This window comes from Mustelus asterias, chromosome 5 (genome assembly GCF_964213995.1).
Source record: "Mustelus asterias chromosome 5, sMusAst1.hap1.1, whole genome shotgun sequence".
NCBI lineage: Eukaryota > Metazoa > Chordata > Chondrichthyes > Carcharhiniformes > Triakidae > Mustelus > Mustelus asterias.
This window is the reverse complement of record NC_135805.1, coordinates 83,350,990-83,368,403: the sequence shown is the minus strand read 5'-3', so window position 1 is coordinate 83,368,403 and position 17,414 is coordinate 83,350,990. Positions and strand designations below refer to the sequence as shown.

Sequence of the window (17,414 nt, the reverse complement as noted above, 5' to 3'; positions counted from 1 at the left end):
ACCGCAGCTGAAGGGACTTGTGGAAGGAAGGGAATGGGTGACCACCAGGCAGTCCAAGAGATGTAGGCAGTTAGTTCAGGAGTCCGCTGGGTCCAACTCGCAAATCGGTATTCCATTTTGGAGGCTGATGAAGGCACTGGTTCCTCCAGGGAATGCAGACAGAGCCAAGCTTCTGATACCACAAGCAGCTTGTCTGTACAGAATTGGAGGCAGGGCAATAGTAATAGGGGATTCTATAGTCAGAGGTACAGATAAGTGCTACTGTGACCGTCGACGTGACTCCAGGATGATGTGTTGCCTCCCTGGTGCTAGGGTCCGGGATGTTACTGAACGGCTGCAGGGCATTCTGAAAGGGAGGGTGATAAGGCAGAGGTCATGGTACATGTTGGTACAGTGACATAGACTGAAAGAGGGATGATGCCTTGCATCAAGAATTCGGGGATTTAGACAGTAGACTAAAAAGCAAGATCTCTCGGGTTGTAATCTTGGGATTACTCCCAGTGCCACGTGTTAGCGAGCACAGAAAAAGGAGGATAGTGCAGATGAATGTGTGGCTTAAGAGTTGGTGCAGGAGGGAAGGTTTTAGATTCCTGGATCACTGGGACCATTTCTGGGGAAGGTGGGACCTCTACAAGCGTAATGGTCTACATCTGGAACAGAACAGGACTAATATCATTCCGGGACGTTTTGCGAGTGCTGTTGGGAGGAGATTGAAAGGGTGGTTAACTGTGAGGTCGAGTGTCTTGGGCTACAAGAAGATATAGATGGAATGGTCAAATTGGCAGAAAGAACTTAACCCTGAAAAGTGTGAGGTGATACACTTTGGAAGGAGTAATTTAACAAGAAAGTACTCCACGAATGGTAGGACACTAGGAGGTGGAACAAAGGGACCTTGGCGTGTTTGTCCACAGGTCTCTAAAAGCGGAAGGACATGTTAGTAGGGTGGTGAAAAAGGCATATGGGACACTCGCCTTTATCAATCGAGGCACAGATTATAAAAGCAGGGAAGTCTGGTATAGAACTTAGGCGAGGCCACAGCTGGAGTGCTGTGTGCGGTTCTGGTGACCACATTATCGGGAGGATGTGATTGCACCAGAGGGGGTACAGAGGAGATTCACCGGGATGCTGCCTGGGATGGAACATTTAAGTTATAAAGAGAGGTTGCGTAAGCTTGGGTTGTTTTTGTTGGAGCAGAGAAGACTGAGAGGTGACCTGATCGAGTTGTACAAGATTATGAGGGACATGGACAGAGTGGATAAGGAGCAGCTGTTCCCCTCAGTTGAAAGGTCAGTCACAAGGGAACATAGGTTCAAGGTGAAGGGCAGGAGGTTTAAGTTTATTTATGAGTGTCTCAAGTAGGCTTACACTAACACTGTGATGAAGTTACTGTGAAAATCCCCTAGTCGGCACACTCTGGCACCTGTTCAGGTACGCTGAGGGAGAATTTAGCATGGCCAATGCACCTAACCAGGATTGGGGGGGGGGGGGGGGGGGGGGGGGGTTCAGATGTTTCTAATGAGTTGGGTGGGGACTCGATGGGCTGAAGGGCCTCTTCTGCACTGTATGATTCTATGGCAAGTATTTATGAAATACTTTTCCTCTAAAAATCAAAGACAATGCTTCACCTACAATTCTGAGGGTGCATGAGGCAGTAAATCAATGTCTCCTCATCATTATCCAGTACATGAAATCACAGCCCCTACTCCAGATAGAGTATCATCACATTCTAATTTAATCTGTTTGGACACATCATAATGTACAAGCATTGTACCATCTACCAACTGACTTTTACACAACAGGAATGCCTCATCACACTGCCCTGTCCAATTCCACAGGACACCCTTCCTCCGGAGTCCCATCAACGGATGCAATAAGGTTGCCAAATTTGGTTTTTAGCCAAATTTAGTAATTCACTAGGATCCAAGAAGGATCTGAGCTCAGGGATATCCCAAGGGTGTGGCACATTTCCTATTACTTGAACCTTACTCTCGATAGGGTGTAACCCATTTTTACTGACCGTGGCCACAAAGTTGTGAAGCATTACGCATTTGAAGAATAGAACACTACTCCCCGAATGCCTTACAAAATTTGGTTCATACCCCTAAAAATTCCAGGGTCTGAAGAAACACTAAATGACAGCCTATAAAACTGAAATAGACATGTGCGTATTAATAGTCAAATATGACTTAGACTCGTATTGCAGATAGTCATTTGGCAGATCCACTTTTGAAAGAAATCTGGCCTCCTGACAACATTGAACAGATCCTTCACATTTGGCAAAGTATCAAGTAGATTCTGGTACCTCATTTACACTCATCTTATAATCACCGCATATTCTTACTCTATCTACCTTGGTACCACTACGATGGGAATAGCCTATTTACTCTGTTCTACTTTAGAGATCATGTTCTGAGTCTCAAGTCTAATTTCCCCCTTAAAGCTTAGGGTACAGGATAAGACCTGAAATAAACTGGTCTTGCGTTCCCTCTGGACCCATACATTGACCTTATACCCCTGAAATCAGTTGGCTAGTTTCACTAAACACCCGAGTGTGTTTGGCGATCATGTCATCCTGTTTGTGAATTTTGCTTCTATGCAATAAAGCTCATTCCAGTTTTATTTACCAGTTGCTCCCTAACAAGGCTGGTTTTTCACCCTTCCACTATCATGATGTGCAACTTTGCTTGTTTGTGTGTGACTGGAATGGAAACACTTTCCATTATGGGAATTTTCTCTCTTCTATAATTTCATAATTCTATGCTTGATTTCTCCAGTTGATGTTGACTCAGTTTTTCACTGTTTACTGGAGCTCCATCCAATGCTACCAGGCCTTTGATGCCCTCGGAAGTTCCACTGGACATCCCAATGCTTTGGGTCATTGGGGTCTCCACCAACCTCTCACTGACCTTGTGCTGTTTGACAGCGACTGCGCTTTCCTCCAGCCAGCATTTTCTCCAGTTACATTTTTCAATGTTCCTTGACAAGATGATCCTGTCTTGCAGCTGCACTACACTACCTTCAGAAATGGACAATTCTATGCCCAATGTTGGCCTAAACACTGTTAACAGGACATTGTCATACTTTTAACAGCTATTGATGGGGCTTTCGACTTACTCAGCTGCAGCTTATTTACTTCAGCAGATGACTGGTGGTTGTTAACTCTGACTTCTCTCCAGTCACATTCCAGCATGTCCATGGACAATGCTGTTTAGCAAGCAGTACCGAAAGTTAACTTTGGCAATGTCAGCAACTTACTGCGAAATGCATTCAATTTTTAAACTATGTACAAATCTGCCCTGCGATGCTCTCTTGAAATTCTCAAGCTACAATGGCTGGACAACTTTTCAAAGCAACGATAAATTCTCCAATGTTTTCACTGGGCACAAATGCCTGGTCTCAGGAATCTCCAATATCTGGACGGTCGTGTTGCTCAAGCTTACACAAAATGTCTGACTACAGTGTAACCTTTGGTTTAGCAGGGACGAGCAAATTCTTCTGTTTCATATACTTTTGAGCCCGCTGCCATTAAAAATATCACCCTTTCCCCACCACCTGATTAACAGCAGGACTATTAGCAGTGACAAATAGCTCAAGCTGCTCCACATACTCTTGTTTACAGCTGTACTCTCCTTGGAAATAAGTCCTGTTGATCCAGCCATCTTTGAAGGTCAGTCCACCCATGCATAATAACAGCCATATCTCCAAGACCAGACTTTTATGTCTGTTGGTCTGCAATTCCTCTGCTTGTTCTTTTGTTGTAGCAGAAAGCCACGAGAGTCCCAAAGTTCACAGGTTTAATTGCTGGTCAATATGAAGTTCATTGAAGCAGTTACAATGTTATAATAGGTCTTAGCATCACTCATCTAAGAGAGAAAACAAATTAGTCAAGGTTCCTGCTCCCAATTATATTCAACAACTGCTGCTGGAAAGTGTATATGAATGGCAGGAAAGAAAAGGGAACCTAAAGGTGACCTTGCCAGGGATTTCCTCCTCCCCTCTAAACCTCCTGCCCCTCACCTTGAACTTGTGTCCCTTTATGACTGACCCTTCAACTAAGGGGAACAGCTGTTCCATATCCACCCTGTCTAAGTCCCGCATAACCTTGTACCTCAATCAGGTCACCCCTCGGTATTCTCTGCTCCAATGAAAACAACACAAGTCTATCCAATCTCTCTTCATAACTTAAATGTTTCATCCCCGGCAACATCCTGGTGAATCTCCTCTGCACCCCCTCCAGTGCAAACACATCCTTCTAATAATGTGGCGATCAGAACAGCACATAGTACTCCAGCTGTGACCTCACCAAAGTTCGATACAACCCCAACATGACTTCCCTGCTTTTGTGATCTATGACTCAATTGACAAAGGCAGCACCCCACCAACATTCCCCTCTGCCTTCAGAGATCCATGGACAAACACGCCAAGCTCCCTTTGTTCCTCAGAACTTCCTAGTGTCATGCTATTGTCTAATTCAAAATGACCAAACAAAGAAAGGTCACTGCTATGGCCCGATGAGAAATATGGCTAACTTAGGACGGAAAGTTTTAACTCCAGCTGAGTAAGTGGACTGCTCTGTTTACCTGTCAATCAATGTCTTTGGTTTTACGATGGGTAAAGTCATTTTAAAATCGATCAAATGGACAGGAACCAGAAGACTGATTTTAAGTGTTAAGAAGGCTTAGGACACTGTCCTAAGGTCAGCCAGCTTAAACTAAACTAATCTGGATGACATGCCTATGATTAATACTTACGTGCAGAACTGAATGTTTTCCAGCCAATCTCAAAAATTGGAGTTTTGAAGAATGGAATCAGAAGAGAAGAACCACAAGCTGTAAACTTGATGATGTCTGATCCCACTCCATGCCTGGCCAGCATGAGTGGATAGAGACACTCCTACAAAACCATGAGATAACTAGTTAAAATCTACGTTTGTAAAATTATAATAGATTTATAGGGATATAGAAGCATTTAACTGTGAAACAGTGCGAGAGATTCAGTGTTGTAGCAGTCATAAGTATTTAAAGTTTTTCTATATTTTCCCAATAAAGACGTGATTTGATTAAAAAATTTTGTGTCTATCAATTAACTGGAGCAAGGTTAACACCATTCGTTGAATACTTCCTTGTCAAATTATTCCTTCCAAAATGCATCACATTACTTTTCAGGGTTAAATTCCATCTACCACTTATCTGCCCATTTGACCATCCCATCTACATCTTCCTGTAGTCCAAGACTCTCAATTTCACTGTTAACCACCCGGCCAATCTTACAAACTTACTAATCCTACTAGTCGCCTGCCGCTGCCGCCGTTCTCCCCACCCCCCCCCGCAACCCCATAGTCATCTATCATTTATATAAATGCCGAATAATATGGGACCCAGCACCAATCCCTGTGGTACGCCACTGGATACTGGCTTCCAGTCACTAAAGCAGCCTTCTGCCATTACCCTCTGCCTCCTACAACTGAGCCAATTTTGAATCCACCTTATCAAATCACCCTCTATCCCATGTGTATTTGCCTTCTTTATGAGTCTCCCATGTGGGACCTTGTCAAATGCTTTGCTGAATTCATATAAAGCTACATCAACTGCACCACCCTCATCTATTCACCTGGTTACCTCCTCAAAAAATTCAATCAACGTTAATGAAGGCATTAAAATTAATATCATTATTGTGCTAAGTTCCTTGAAGATGCATACTGGAGGTGGGAAGCTTCAATCAAAAAGACTGGTAGCTATGTGGGCAGGTGTGCATGATGGAAATAGTGTGACTAAAAGGAGTAATTAAGGGTGATCAAAGGAGCTTTTTCCAAAACTTTAATAATGTACAGACTGAAAAAAAACAAATTCAGAGCTAAACCTTTTAAAACAGCTGGTCCGTTGAACATCTATCAAATGTGCTCCTTATCAGGACACAGCAACCTAATTCATTTCAGCCTAGATCCTGAATATAGAAGCATAAAGTGAGGTGAAAGATGCTACTTATGGGAAATTATTAAAAAATGCTGAGTTTTCAGAATTCTGCTGAATAAAAGACCAGTAACATTTTTTTAAATATTCAAAGGTATCTCTGATCCTAGTGTTGCCTTTAAAAATTCCTGGGGGTTTTTTCCACATTCTTCAAGACCTGTACATTTGTCTATGAGACCTAGTATCATAAATTACCCAGGCTTCTAATGAGCAAGAAAATATCATATTACGTTAACCATGAATTAAATATTACACTATTTTCTTTGAATACAAAGTATTATGACAAGCTATACTTATTAATAATAAACAACAACAAGTTAGATTTATTCCTTTGGAACCCACGATCCACACCACTGCCAATTTCATGACAATGGCTCCCAGTTAAGTAATGCCTCCTCACCCTTCTTTACAAATTTCTCCATGACCTCGCCATTCTCTGTCATCTTCTCTAGCCTCACAACCCTCCAAGATGTCTGCACTCCTTTAATTCCAGCCTCTTGAGCACACACAATTTTATTTGCTCCACCACTGTGACTATGCCTTCAACTGCCCAATACCCAAAGCTCTGAAGTTACCTGCCTACATCTTTCTGCCTCTGTACTTCTTTTTTCCTCCTTTAAGATATTCCTGAAGTCCGATCTCTTTGCGTTTGGCCATTTGTCCCAATATCTCCTCGTGCAACTTGGTGTCAAATTTGCTTTGTATTGCTCCCGGTGAAGTGTTTTGGAATTTTTATTATCTTAGGAGGCACTATATAATTACAAGTCCCTCTTTTAGATTTAAAACGATTATTAATTAGTATTCCTTCAGATTATATGATCGAGTAAGAATTACTTATGTTAACACCTCCTATCAACACTAGAATTCAGTTTTTGGCCGCATTTAAGTTGGTGTTGTTGCATTTTGTTCACGTCCTGTGGTGAGACTTTAAGCCTCAGGTCAGACCAGAGTGCTACTCCTGAGCCAAGACTGACACCAGTACTGAAGAGTGCGCAAATCCAACCTAAGCAAGTTACTTTCAGACAATGAAATTCAGGGTATGGAGGTCCATGACTTTTGCTACTACCTCAGTTGAAAGTAACTTAACAACAGCACAGATGAGAAATTGCAAGTTTCCTGGGCGAGCAGAAATTTCCTCCAGTTAAATATTAGGAAAACTGAAGCCATTTATTTTCGGTCCGTCTTCCAAACTGTTTAATAGGTACTAACTCCAACGGTCTCCCAGGCAACAGTCTGAGATCAAGTCAGTCTGTTTGCAATCTTGGTGTCATATTCCAACCCGAGGCCATCACTATTTACACCTTCATAACATTGCTAGACTTTGTCCCAGTTTCAGCTCATCTTCTGATTAAACCCTCAACCACGGCCCCACTGTCTCTAGACTCAACTATTCCAACACAATCCTAGCTGGTCTCCCACATTCTACCTTCTGAAAACTTGGGGTCATTCAAAACTCTGCTGTCTGTTTTTTAACTCTCACCAAGTTTCATTCCCCTAACACCCATGCTCCTGATCATGCAACGCCTTGATTTTAAAATTCTCATCCTCATTTTCAAAACCCTCCATGACCTCGCACCTCCCTAATCTTCTTCAACCCCAAAAACATCTGAAATACCAGCGCTCCTCCAACTCTGGCCTTTAGAACATTCACCGATATTAACTGCCCCACCAGTGGAGGATGTGCCTTCAGTTGCCTAAGTTCCAAGCTCTGAAATATTCTCCCCACACCTCAACTTTCCTCTTGTAAATTCACTTCATAAAACCTTCCTCTTTAACAAAGCTTTTGATTACCTGCCTTATTATCTCCTGATGTAGCTCAGTGTCATATAATGCTCCTCTGTGAAGCGCTTAGGGATGTTTCATTATGTTAAAGATGCTATATTAGTTGTTAATATTTCTTAAATTTCTTACTGCAAAAAAAAAATATGCTGAACAAGCAGAGAATTACAAAAAAATGTTCTGAAATCTATCAAGTGGGTCAATGAAAACACAAACCACAAAATCTTGCAGAATGCACATTCTTTATGAGCCACGTTACAGTCACCTGTCAGAATAAGAAATAATGCCGGAGGGCTTTTACTGGAAATATTTTTAGAATGTCTGCCATCATATTTTAATCATGAAAACTTCTATTTAATATCTTTACAAAACCATAAAGCTCTCCAACTATAAGATCAAAAATGTTAAAAAGTTCATTATTTTAAGGAACACCCTACGTTACATTGCATTTTACTCCCCTTTATAAAGGAAACTGCATACATAAAGCTGCAATAAATGCACCAGATTTTACCATTTATATATAAATAATTATATCTCGTTCAAAAGCAGTTTTCCTATTCTTCTGAATGATTAGTTCATTGATTGCAATTGTTAAGAAACCCACAAAACAAGCAATAATGATGAGGCCATTCAAATATATAAAACAATAAAGTCCTGCAGTCATTCAAAAAACATTTGGAGCTTTCTCTTGGAAAATGACAACTGCTGGTAGCCACTAAGTTGTCACAGACACACACATTTTTAAAGTAATACGCAACTCTGGATAAATGCATTGAGCCACTGACAGAGTAGTTCGATACAGACTAAAAGTACCAGGGGCAGGATTTTCAATACTGACGCTGATTGCTCGAGTCAGAAAATTTTCAAACTCGGCTTAAAGAGCCGTTAGGCCCAATTTTCACTCAAGGGAGGTAGGTACTGATTAGAGCTGGGCCCACTAGCCTTAGAAGCATATCATAAAGCGGTCACAGGGACAAGTGAGTGCCAAGGTGGGCTGACTAGAAGACTTGTCAGGCAAGGTTCTCTGGGAATTTGTAGCTGTTTTAGAAGCTGTTAGGTCCTTTAGCCCTTCACCAGTACTAGCCCACCACCTCCCCTCCCCACCCCAGCCATGAACACCCCCATTGCCACTCCGTGCAAGCTCGTGTCCCCCCGACCAATCCTCCCATGCCACCTCCATAGCCACTCACCTAATACCACTACGGGCAGACCTCCGCAGTTAGGTGGAAATGAAAAAAAAAGAAACTTCTAAATCTAGAAACATAGAAGATAGGAGCAGGAGGAGGCCATTTGGCCCTTCAAGTCTGCTCCGCCATTCATTACGATCATGGTTGATTGTCTAACTCAATAACCTAATCCTGCATTCTTCCCATAATCTTTGATTCCATTCGCCTCAAGTGCTATATCTAGCTGCCTCTTGAATACATTCAATGTTTTGGCATCAACTACTTCCTGTGGTAATGAATTCCACAGGTTCACCACCCTTTGGGTGAAGAAATGTCTCCTCACCTCCGTCCTAAATGGTTTACCCAGAATCCTCAGACTCTGACTCCTGGTTTTGGACTCCCCCACGATTGGGAACATCCTCCTTGCATCTACCCTGTCTAGTCCTGTTAGAATTTTACAAGTCTCTATGAGATTCCCTCCTCATTCGTCTGAACTCCAGCAAAAACAATCCAAACCTAGTCAATCTCTCCTCAGTCCCGCCATCCCCTGGAATTAGCCAGAATTTAACGCAGCTCGCATTCATAGACACTTAATAATGGAGAAGAGAAACTCCATTCATGAAACCCATTGAAAGGCTTCTAAATATCAATATTCAACCAAAATCAAACAAAAGCAAATTACTACTCAAGGTAGTTAATCCTCTAATAGGCTCTTAACTGTCAAAATGTGAACTTAGCTAAAATAACTGTACCTTATGAAACTCTGCCAAGTATTCCTAATGGTATTTGCTACCAAATAAACCTGTTGGACTTTAACCTGGTGTTGTGAGACTTCTTACTGTGTTCACCCCAGTCCAACGCCGGCATCTCCACATCAGTATTCCTAATAACATAATAACAGCCCTTGGAAAATGTCAAAGAACTATTAAAACTGAAATACTATCAATATGGTGGAACAAACCCCAGAATTACATATAGACATAGTGAACTTTTAAATAAGACATACATTTTTTTTTAAAGAAACATACAAGCCAAAGATGGTTGAGGATGTAAATTCTATGAGGTTTCTTTGTGGGTGATACCAAGCCCTGGGAGACAATGAAATATCACACACTTTTTCCAAACAAAGACATGCTAAAGGCATCAAGAAACTAACTGTAATCTCATGTAGAGACAACAGAAGGTGGTTATCCTCTCAGCAGGAATTGTGTCCTGCAAACTATCTCCCAGATTGGTTTGTGGATTTTCACCTTCCAAGAATGTACAGGAGACTGGGATAAAAAGCCAACTTCAAACTTGGTTGGTGTGGACCAGTGCTAGGTGTATTGGAGTGCATGACACTGAAGCAAGGAAAGATATCAGCAGTCACAGGTAAAATAAAAGTCTTCCGCTCTCCCTCTGACTGCTTAAAGCAGCCATGTTAGCAAAGCCGCAGCTAAGTAGGAGGCAGAAAAACTCCTCTCAGCCAAGCTGTAGAACCTGGGAATCTCAAATCCAACTACTAAACAGTTGAAGTCAGTGCTACTGGAACCACTAATCTCAAACGGCAGCAATCATAAAATCCTACAGTGCAGAAGGAGGCCATTCAGCCCATCCAGTCTGCACCGACCACAATCCCACTCAGGCTCTATCCCCATAACCCCATGCATTTACCCGAGCTAGTTCCCCAACACTAAGGGGCAATTTAACTTGGCCAATGCACGTAACCTGCACATCTTTGGATTGTGGGAGGAAACCGGAGAAAACCCACGCAGAAATGGGGAGAATGTGCAAACTCCACACAGACAGTGGCCCAAGCCAGGAATCGAACCTGGGTCTCTGGCGCTGTGAGGCAGCAGTGCTAACCACTGAGCCACCGTACCGCCCAATGTTTCACCATTGACAGCTCCTGCGCAAGTTAACGACTGATCTGTATATCTTTTTTAAAAAACCTTATTTTTGGGCTTCTCATTTCTAACCTGTGTGCATATATTTTATTGCTAATGGGATTCTTTGACCTCATCCGTTTTGAGCAAAAGCAGAAAATTTGGCATCCCAGGCAAAACTCCGTTCACTTTCAGAGGCACCAGAAACTCCCAACCACAAACATGGATGGACAATTTCAACCAATATTTAGGTAGCTAATAAACTCACTTTTAAATTGACTTATTTTAAAACATAAATACATTGGGACTGGGAAAAGGTGTCCACAAGGGACGGGATCATTTTGAATTAATCCTGTTATAGAATGATAGAATGCTGCAGCGCAGAAGGAGGCCATTCGGCCCATCAAATCTGCACCCACCACAATCCCACCCAGGCCCTATATCCATAATCCCATGCATTTACCCTGGCTAGTCCTTCGACACTAACGGACAATTTAGCATGTCCAATCCACCTAACCCGTACATCTTTGGACCAACTGAGAGGACTGAATAAAGAAAGGGAGCCAGTTCACCTCTCCTCACCTGGGGGCATAACAATTTGAGGATATCCCATCTGGAATTTAACAAATGGAAGGATCTCATCCAGGAAGTACCAATTGCAACTATGAAATCCAAAAAGCACATTTCCAAAATATACAAAATTTTAGAAGATTATGACTAATGCATTGCAGTTTTCAAACTTATTTAATAACATGGGCTGGTGGATGAAAATAGATGCAAAATATTAATTTGCTATTTTCCTATAACCATTATAGTCTTGCCAACATCTTGCTATAATGGGCCCACATTCCCCTTTGCTTAAATCTATTAAGGGAAGGAAAATGGCATTGTTAACAGGTTCTATTTCTTTTTGCACCTCATTACTTTCTTTATATGCCTTTGCCACCCAGGAGAACAGTACTTCAAGGAGGAAGGATCACCACCACCTTCTCACAATAATTAGCAATGAGCAATAAAATCTGCATCACCTACATCCTGAAAGCAAAATAAAAAAGTTAAGTTGCCTGTTTCAGAGAGCTATGCAGTGACCCATGATAGAAATGTGTAAGTTGACAAGCAATAAATAGACTCCTCAGTGATGCTGCACAGGATTCAAAGTCTGTCAACATTCACTAACACAGATGAATAATGACTTACACGAGGTATTGAAGGCACTAGTTTCTGTGAAACAATATATGAGCAAAGATGTCAATATTTTCAAAAAGGGAGAGGAGCAGCGAGAAAGGAGCATGAGAAAAATGCAAATCAGGTTCTTCTTGTGTATACCTGGTAAATCTTGCTGCAATAACAGGCACATCAGCACAGCATTTTGTCCAGACCACCTGTACTGGAGTCCTCAAACTGCACTGGAGATCTACCAAGATTTTTAAAGAACAGCCCACAAGACAAATAGGTTGAAGGCCAGCAATGATATAGTTTTACTATTCTACTTCTACTAGAGTTAAGGGAGACCAGTCAAATAATAAGTTATTTTACTTAATGGGAAGGTTTAACTGTGACAGGCTGGTAAGATAATTTAGAGCACAATGTAAGCTTCTCAATCTCCCAAAACCAAACCCTCACCCCCTCCCAAAACAACTATATGCAGCCAACAGATAGTCATGTTTCCTACGATTCAATTTCTGCTTTACATCTTATGTCAGAATAGAAAGGCTCAATTATAGACTAGACACAACGTCAGCTGTTAATCTTAACATAAGAACAGTATTCAGCTGATTTAGTTCACTCATAGGCAAACCACTACAGCACCCTGCCAGGCATAACCATGGTCCAACATCTTCCAAGGATATAGTGCCTGAAAAGAGTGCACAAGGGAGCGAGAGAGAGCGCGCAAAAGATAAGTATTTTCACCTCCCTGCAGATTAACTCCAACCAATGCTGCCATAATATTCGGCTCATTTAGGATTTAGCACCGCGTCTGATACTCCAACCACAAGGTAATTAATTATTCAAGTAACATTCATCTCCAAAATTTCTTCAGTTTAAAATCATAAACCCTGATCCATCTTGCTGATCAGCAGACAGATTGTAGAGAAACATGCAAAATTTAAATCATGGCAAGACTCCTGGTAGAAATAGCAATCGTCAACTAAATCTAAAGACTGTTATACCTAAATCATGGGTGTTACATGTGCATCTTCTATGGTGTCATTCCAATAATCTTTCTGATATCATACAATGTTACAAATTAAAACCAGGATTTTGTGGATGCTGGCCTTCAACAAGATTGGCAGTGTCATCACCAATGTGCTTTTTGGAAGCAGTATGTACACTTTTTCGAATTAATATTCCAGATCATCTCCATTAGCACACATCCGAAAATTCCCTGACCAAAACCTGCTATATTAGATGGAACCAATAACAAGATTTCTTATGTTGCTAAAATAACATCCTAAAATAGAGTCGGGTACAAGGCTTCTGTGAATGCTGGAAATCAGAAATAATGGGTGGGATTCTCCGGCCGCACTTGCCCCAAAACTGGAAAATCCCACCCGAGGTCAATGGACCTTTGCGTGGTCCGGCCCCCAGCCGCTACAATTCCCGTGGCGGGCAGGCCGGGAGAATTCCCTCCAAATATTATTTCTAGAATTTCTGGAAATACACAGATCAATCATGATCCAAAGAGTGGGATCCATAATCAGAAACTTAAAAACAGATCCATAAAATATATTTTGTGTTGGACAATGGTGTCAAATTAAAAGATAACTTTATAAAGATCTAACACATCTACATAGCATAGATTTACAATGATGTGATATTTGCCATTCCCAAACGAAGACACAAAAATAATCACAATCTACAGATTGTTAATCTACAGATAAGCATTAACACCACACCTTCAGTATGTGAATAAGAACAGCAAACAGTGAGGGAAACTATATACTCAATTGACCACAAGTAGTTTTGAAGCCATTAAGGATTATTTAAAAATCTTAGGTATTTATTTCAGGCAAATTTCAAGCATCAACATGAATCTAGAGGTGGAATTCTCCCAAGCCATCACCGGTGGGTTCAATGGCAGGTGAGAGAGTGGGGGAAGAATCCGGCAGGGAGACCCAGAAAATGGTTTTATACCAACATGAATTTCCTGCAGGATCTTCTGCTGGTGCCCACCATGGCAGATCGAGGATCCCGCTGGAGGCCAGTGTAAAACTTATTTGCATCCCACTAATGGGATGCAGTGAAGATCCGAGCACCCATGACCGATTCCTGCGATACCAGCGGGAAATCAAGCCAGGGTAAAACACATTTGGAACAACGTGGCGTGCAGATGTCAGGTCTCACCTCAACAATGTCAAGGGCTGCCTTCTGAGTTTGGGATGGAGGCCACTGGCAACCCTGGACCTCAGCAGTGGTTGGAGGCAGGGGGGCATGACAGTACATCTTCTAGCCTAAATATTCCTGGAAGTCCAATTGTGGGTCAGTGATATTTGGCGTCTTTTCAATATGGAACCTGAATAAGATGGCAGATTACACACCATCAAATCTGCCTGCCATGGAATACAGTGGAAAACATTCAGTTGCATTATTAATGATGTCACATCCAGGAAATTTGATTTCTCACTGGTCTCCGCAATGGGACACACTCCATGTTACCTCCCCCACCACAGGACTTATTTCCCAGATGAGAATTCCACCCAAAATCAATTAATCCTTTTAGTACTGAAGTGCTCAAATGCCGAGTCAAGAAGCACACTGAGCTCTTCAGTTTATGTGGGTGCAAGGAACACAAAGATACCTCACTGACCTCCTATACAAGAGAGAAGGAACTCATCAGTCTTGTGACAATCAGAGGAATCTCACTTCTCTCTATAGCCAATATAACCTTCGCCAGAATCCACTGAACCTCTTAGTGCAAAACTCAACCAGGATCAGCTGTCAGAGAGGCAGAGCGATTTCAGAAAAAGTCAAAGAACCACCAATATGATGTTTGTACTTAGACAGCTCCAGCAAAAATGCCAAGAATAGAACATGGACCACATTTGTTGACCTGGCAAGGCCTTTAGTATAGTCAGGTGTAAGCACCTTAATGGAGAAATTCAGCTGCCCTACTAAATTCACCACTAAGATTTGACAGATCCATGACAATATGCAAACATTTCTTGGATGATAGTGAGTCTTCTGACCCATTCCCTGTCATTAATGGAATTAAACAGGGCTGCATGTTCATACCAACCCCCTTCAGCATGTTTATTCCAGCTGTGCTTTCCGATGCCTTCCACAATGCTGGTTCTGGCATCAAAATCCGATATTACACGAGCTGAAAAGCTACTCAATCTGAGGCAACTCCAGGCAAAGGTGTCAAAAGGACATGCTTCATGGTTTCCTGTTTGCCAATGACTGTGTACTAACTACCAGTTCAAACTGGACATGTGCTGTAGCATGAGCTTGTTCTCCAATGCATGGGATAACTTGAGCCTTCCAATCAGTATGACAAAAACTGAAATAATATTTCAACTTGCTGTAGGAAAGCTGTATCTCAAGCCCAGGATCTCAGGCCTTAACCAGGACCTGTCAGCAGTGGATAAAATCTCTTATCTCAGCAGCACACTGTCACGAGTTGTCTAAATTGACAACGCGACACAGGTAAGATTCAATAAAACAAGTGCAGCCTTCAGCAGACTGGGAATGAAGAAAAGCAAGTCTGCCTGCCAAACTGGAAATCTATAGTCCTGCCCATTCTGCTCCACTATGTGAGACTTTGCATCAGCCTCATGCCAAGATGCTCCACTAATTTCATAGAAACATAGAAAACAAATGGCCTCCTGTTTCTATGAAAATGATTGTATCAGCATCATGCCAAGATGCTCAAAGTCACACACTCGAGCGGCCTTCAGAAGAACAGAAGGACAAAATACCCGACACTGAGGTGCTTGCCTGAACTGGCTAAGCATCCATACCATATTGGTACAGTCACAACTGAACTGGACCGGTCACGTAGCCAGAATGCCTGACACTCACGTACCAAAGTGAAACTTCTGAGCGCTCTAGTCTGGGGTACGCTCTCGTGATGATCAAAGGACGCGTTGCAAGCACACCCTGAAGGCTTTGCTTAGGAGTTTTGCTACTGACTTGAGAGTCATAGAATCCCCACAGTGGAGGAGGAGGCCATTTGGCACATCAAGCCTGCACCGTCAACAATCCCACCCAACCCCTATTCCCATAACCCCATGCATTTATTTACCCTGCTAATCTCCCAACCTACACATCTTGGGACACTAAGGGGCAATTTAGCATGGCCAATCAACCTAACCCGCACATCTTTGGACTGTGGGAGGAAACCAATGCAGACACAGGGAGAATGTGCAAGCTCCACACAGACAGTCACCCAAAGCCGGACTTGAACCCAGGTCCCTGGCACTGTGAGGCAGCAGTGCTAACCACTGTGCCACCATGCCACCCTGGGAGAAGTTCACCCAGTATCACTGCACCTGTTGCAACCAAAACAAAAAAGCGTGGCCTCCTTCAAAATCAGGCACATATCAGAGAGAGAGAAGAAACCCTGAGCCAGCAACTCATACAAAACTCAATTATCTGCTGTATCCTGTTCTATTTGTAGCAGAACCTTCCGGGCACAGATCAGCCTTAGCAGTCGTCTATGTAACCACGGGCACCCTAACATACACCCCAGATAATGAACATGACCATCTTCACTCTGAAGGACGAACATACACAACCAATCCTTTTTATAAATTTGTGATTAGATATCAATAGCTGCTTTAAAAATATAATCACGGAGTAAGGAACGGCATGTCCATCTTGCCTCGATTGTGCTCAGTTTATCAGACTCACCCTCAGGCAAACAACCAAAAACTGCTGAATGAACTGAAATTTGTCACAGTGGCATTTTTAGAAATTACTCCATTTCAATCTGGAATCACACACTGCAATACAAAACAGCTGAACTATGTGATTGCACTTGTTACAGTTAATGCTAATTAGAACATCATGAAAAGGTATGGGAAAGCACAACATAGGTGGCCACAACATCATTGAAATCATTTCCACCAAACACAACCGTACCAAAAGTCTACAGCCGAACAGGGCGGGCACATGGACCCAGAGAACCCCGCTCTGCTCTTAATTGTATGAAAGAAAGGCCCGAATAATTCAAAGCAGCGACTTCAATGTTGCATTTTTCATAAACGAGAAGCACACATTGCAGAGTAAATGATGGAAGTGGCTCAATGAAGCTTTCTCTTTTTACACATAACAGGGGATTGGGGAGCAGCCTCGGATTGCCCTCCCCACTGGGAGTGAGCAGACACTGGCCGCCTGCTCTCAGCCACCGGAGACTCTGTCATTGTACCGAGCCGGCAAATTCACACACACATATATAGAATAAAACTTACTCTGGTGCCTGGCCATCCCCCAGCTCTGTCTACTAATACTGGGGCTCCGAATCAGCGCCCGGCCAGCCGACTTTAAAGCGTCCATAGTTGGCGAGTGCAAAGTAGTTGCGGTGGGTGTGGAGCTGCTGGGTTTCACAGTGAGTGAGTGGAATGGGTTTGAGGGACAGGCGGCGGCAGCAGCTCTCTCTCACTCACAGAGCAGGGGCGCAGCGGCCGGGGGAC

At 42.6% G+C, this 17,414-nt stretch overlaps 1 protein-coding gene across 2 annotated transcripts in view; it reads right to left on the bottom strand.

The window, feature by feature from the left end:
- LOC144493650 (low density lipoprotein receptor adapter protein 1-B) overlaps window positions 1-17,348 on the bottom strand; it is a 114,567-nt gene extending 97,219 nt beyond the window's left edge. For both annotated transcript variants that reach the window (XM_078212931.1, XM_078212932.1), the window contains exon 1: window positions 17,193-17,348. In XM_078212931.1, coding sequence (XP_078069057.1) covers window positions 17,193-17,277 — 85 coding nt within the window. In that variant the 5' untranslated portion in view covers window positions 17,278-17,348. The remainder of the gene's footprint in view (window positions 1-17,192) is intronic.
- Window positions 17,349-17,414: the final 66 nt, after the last annotated feature.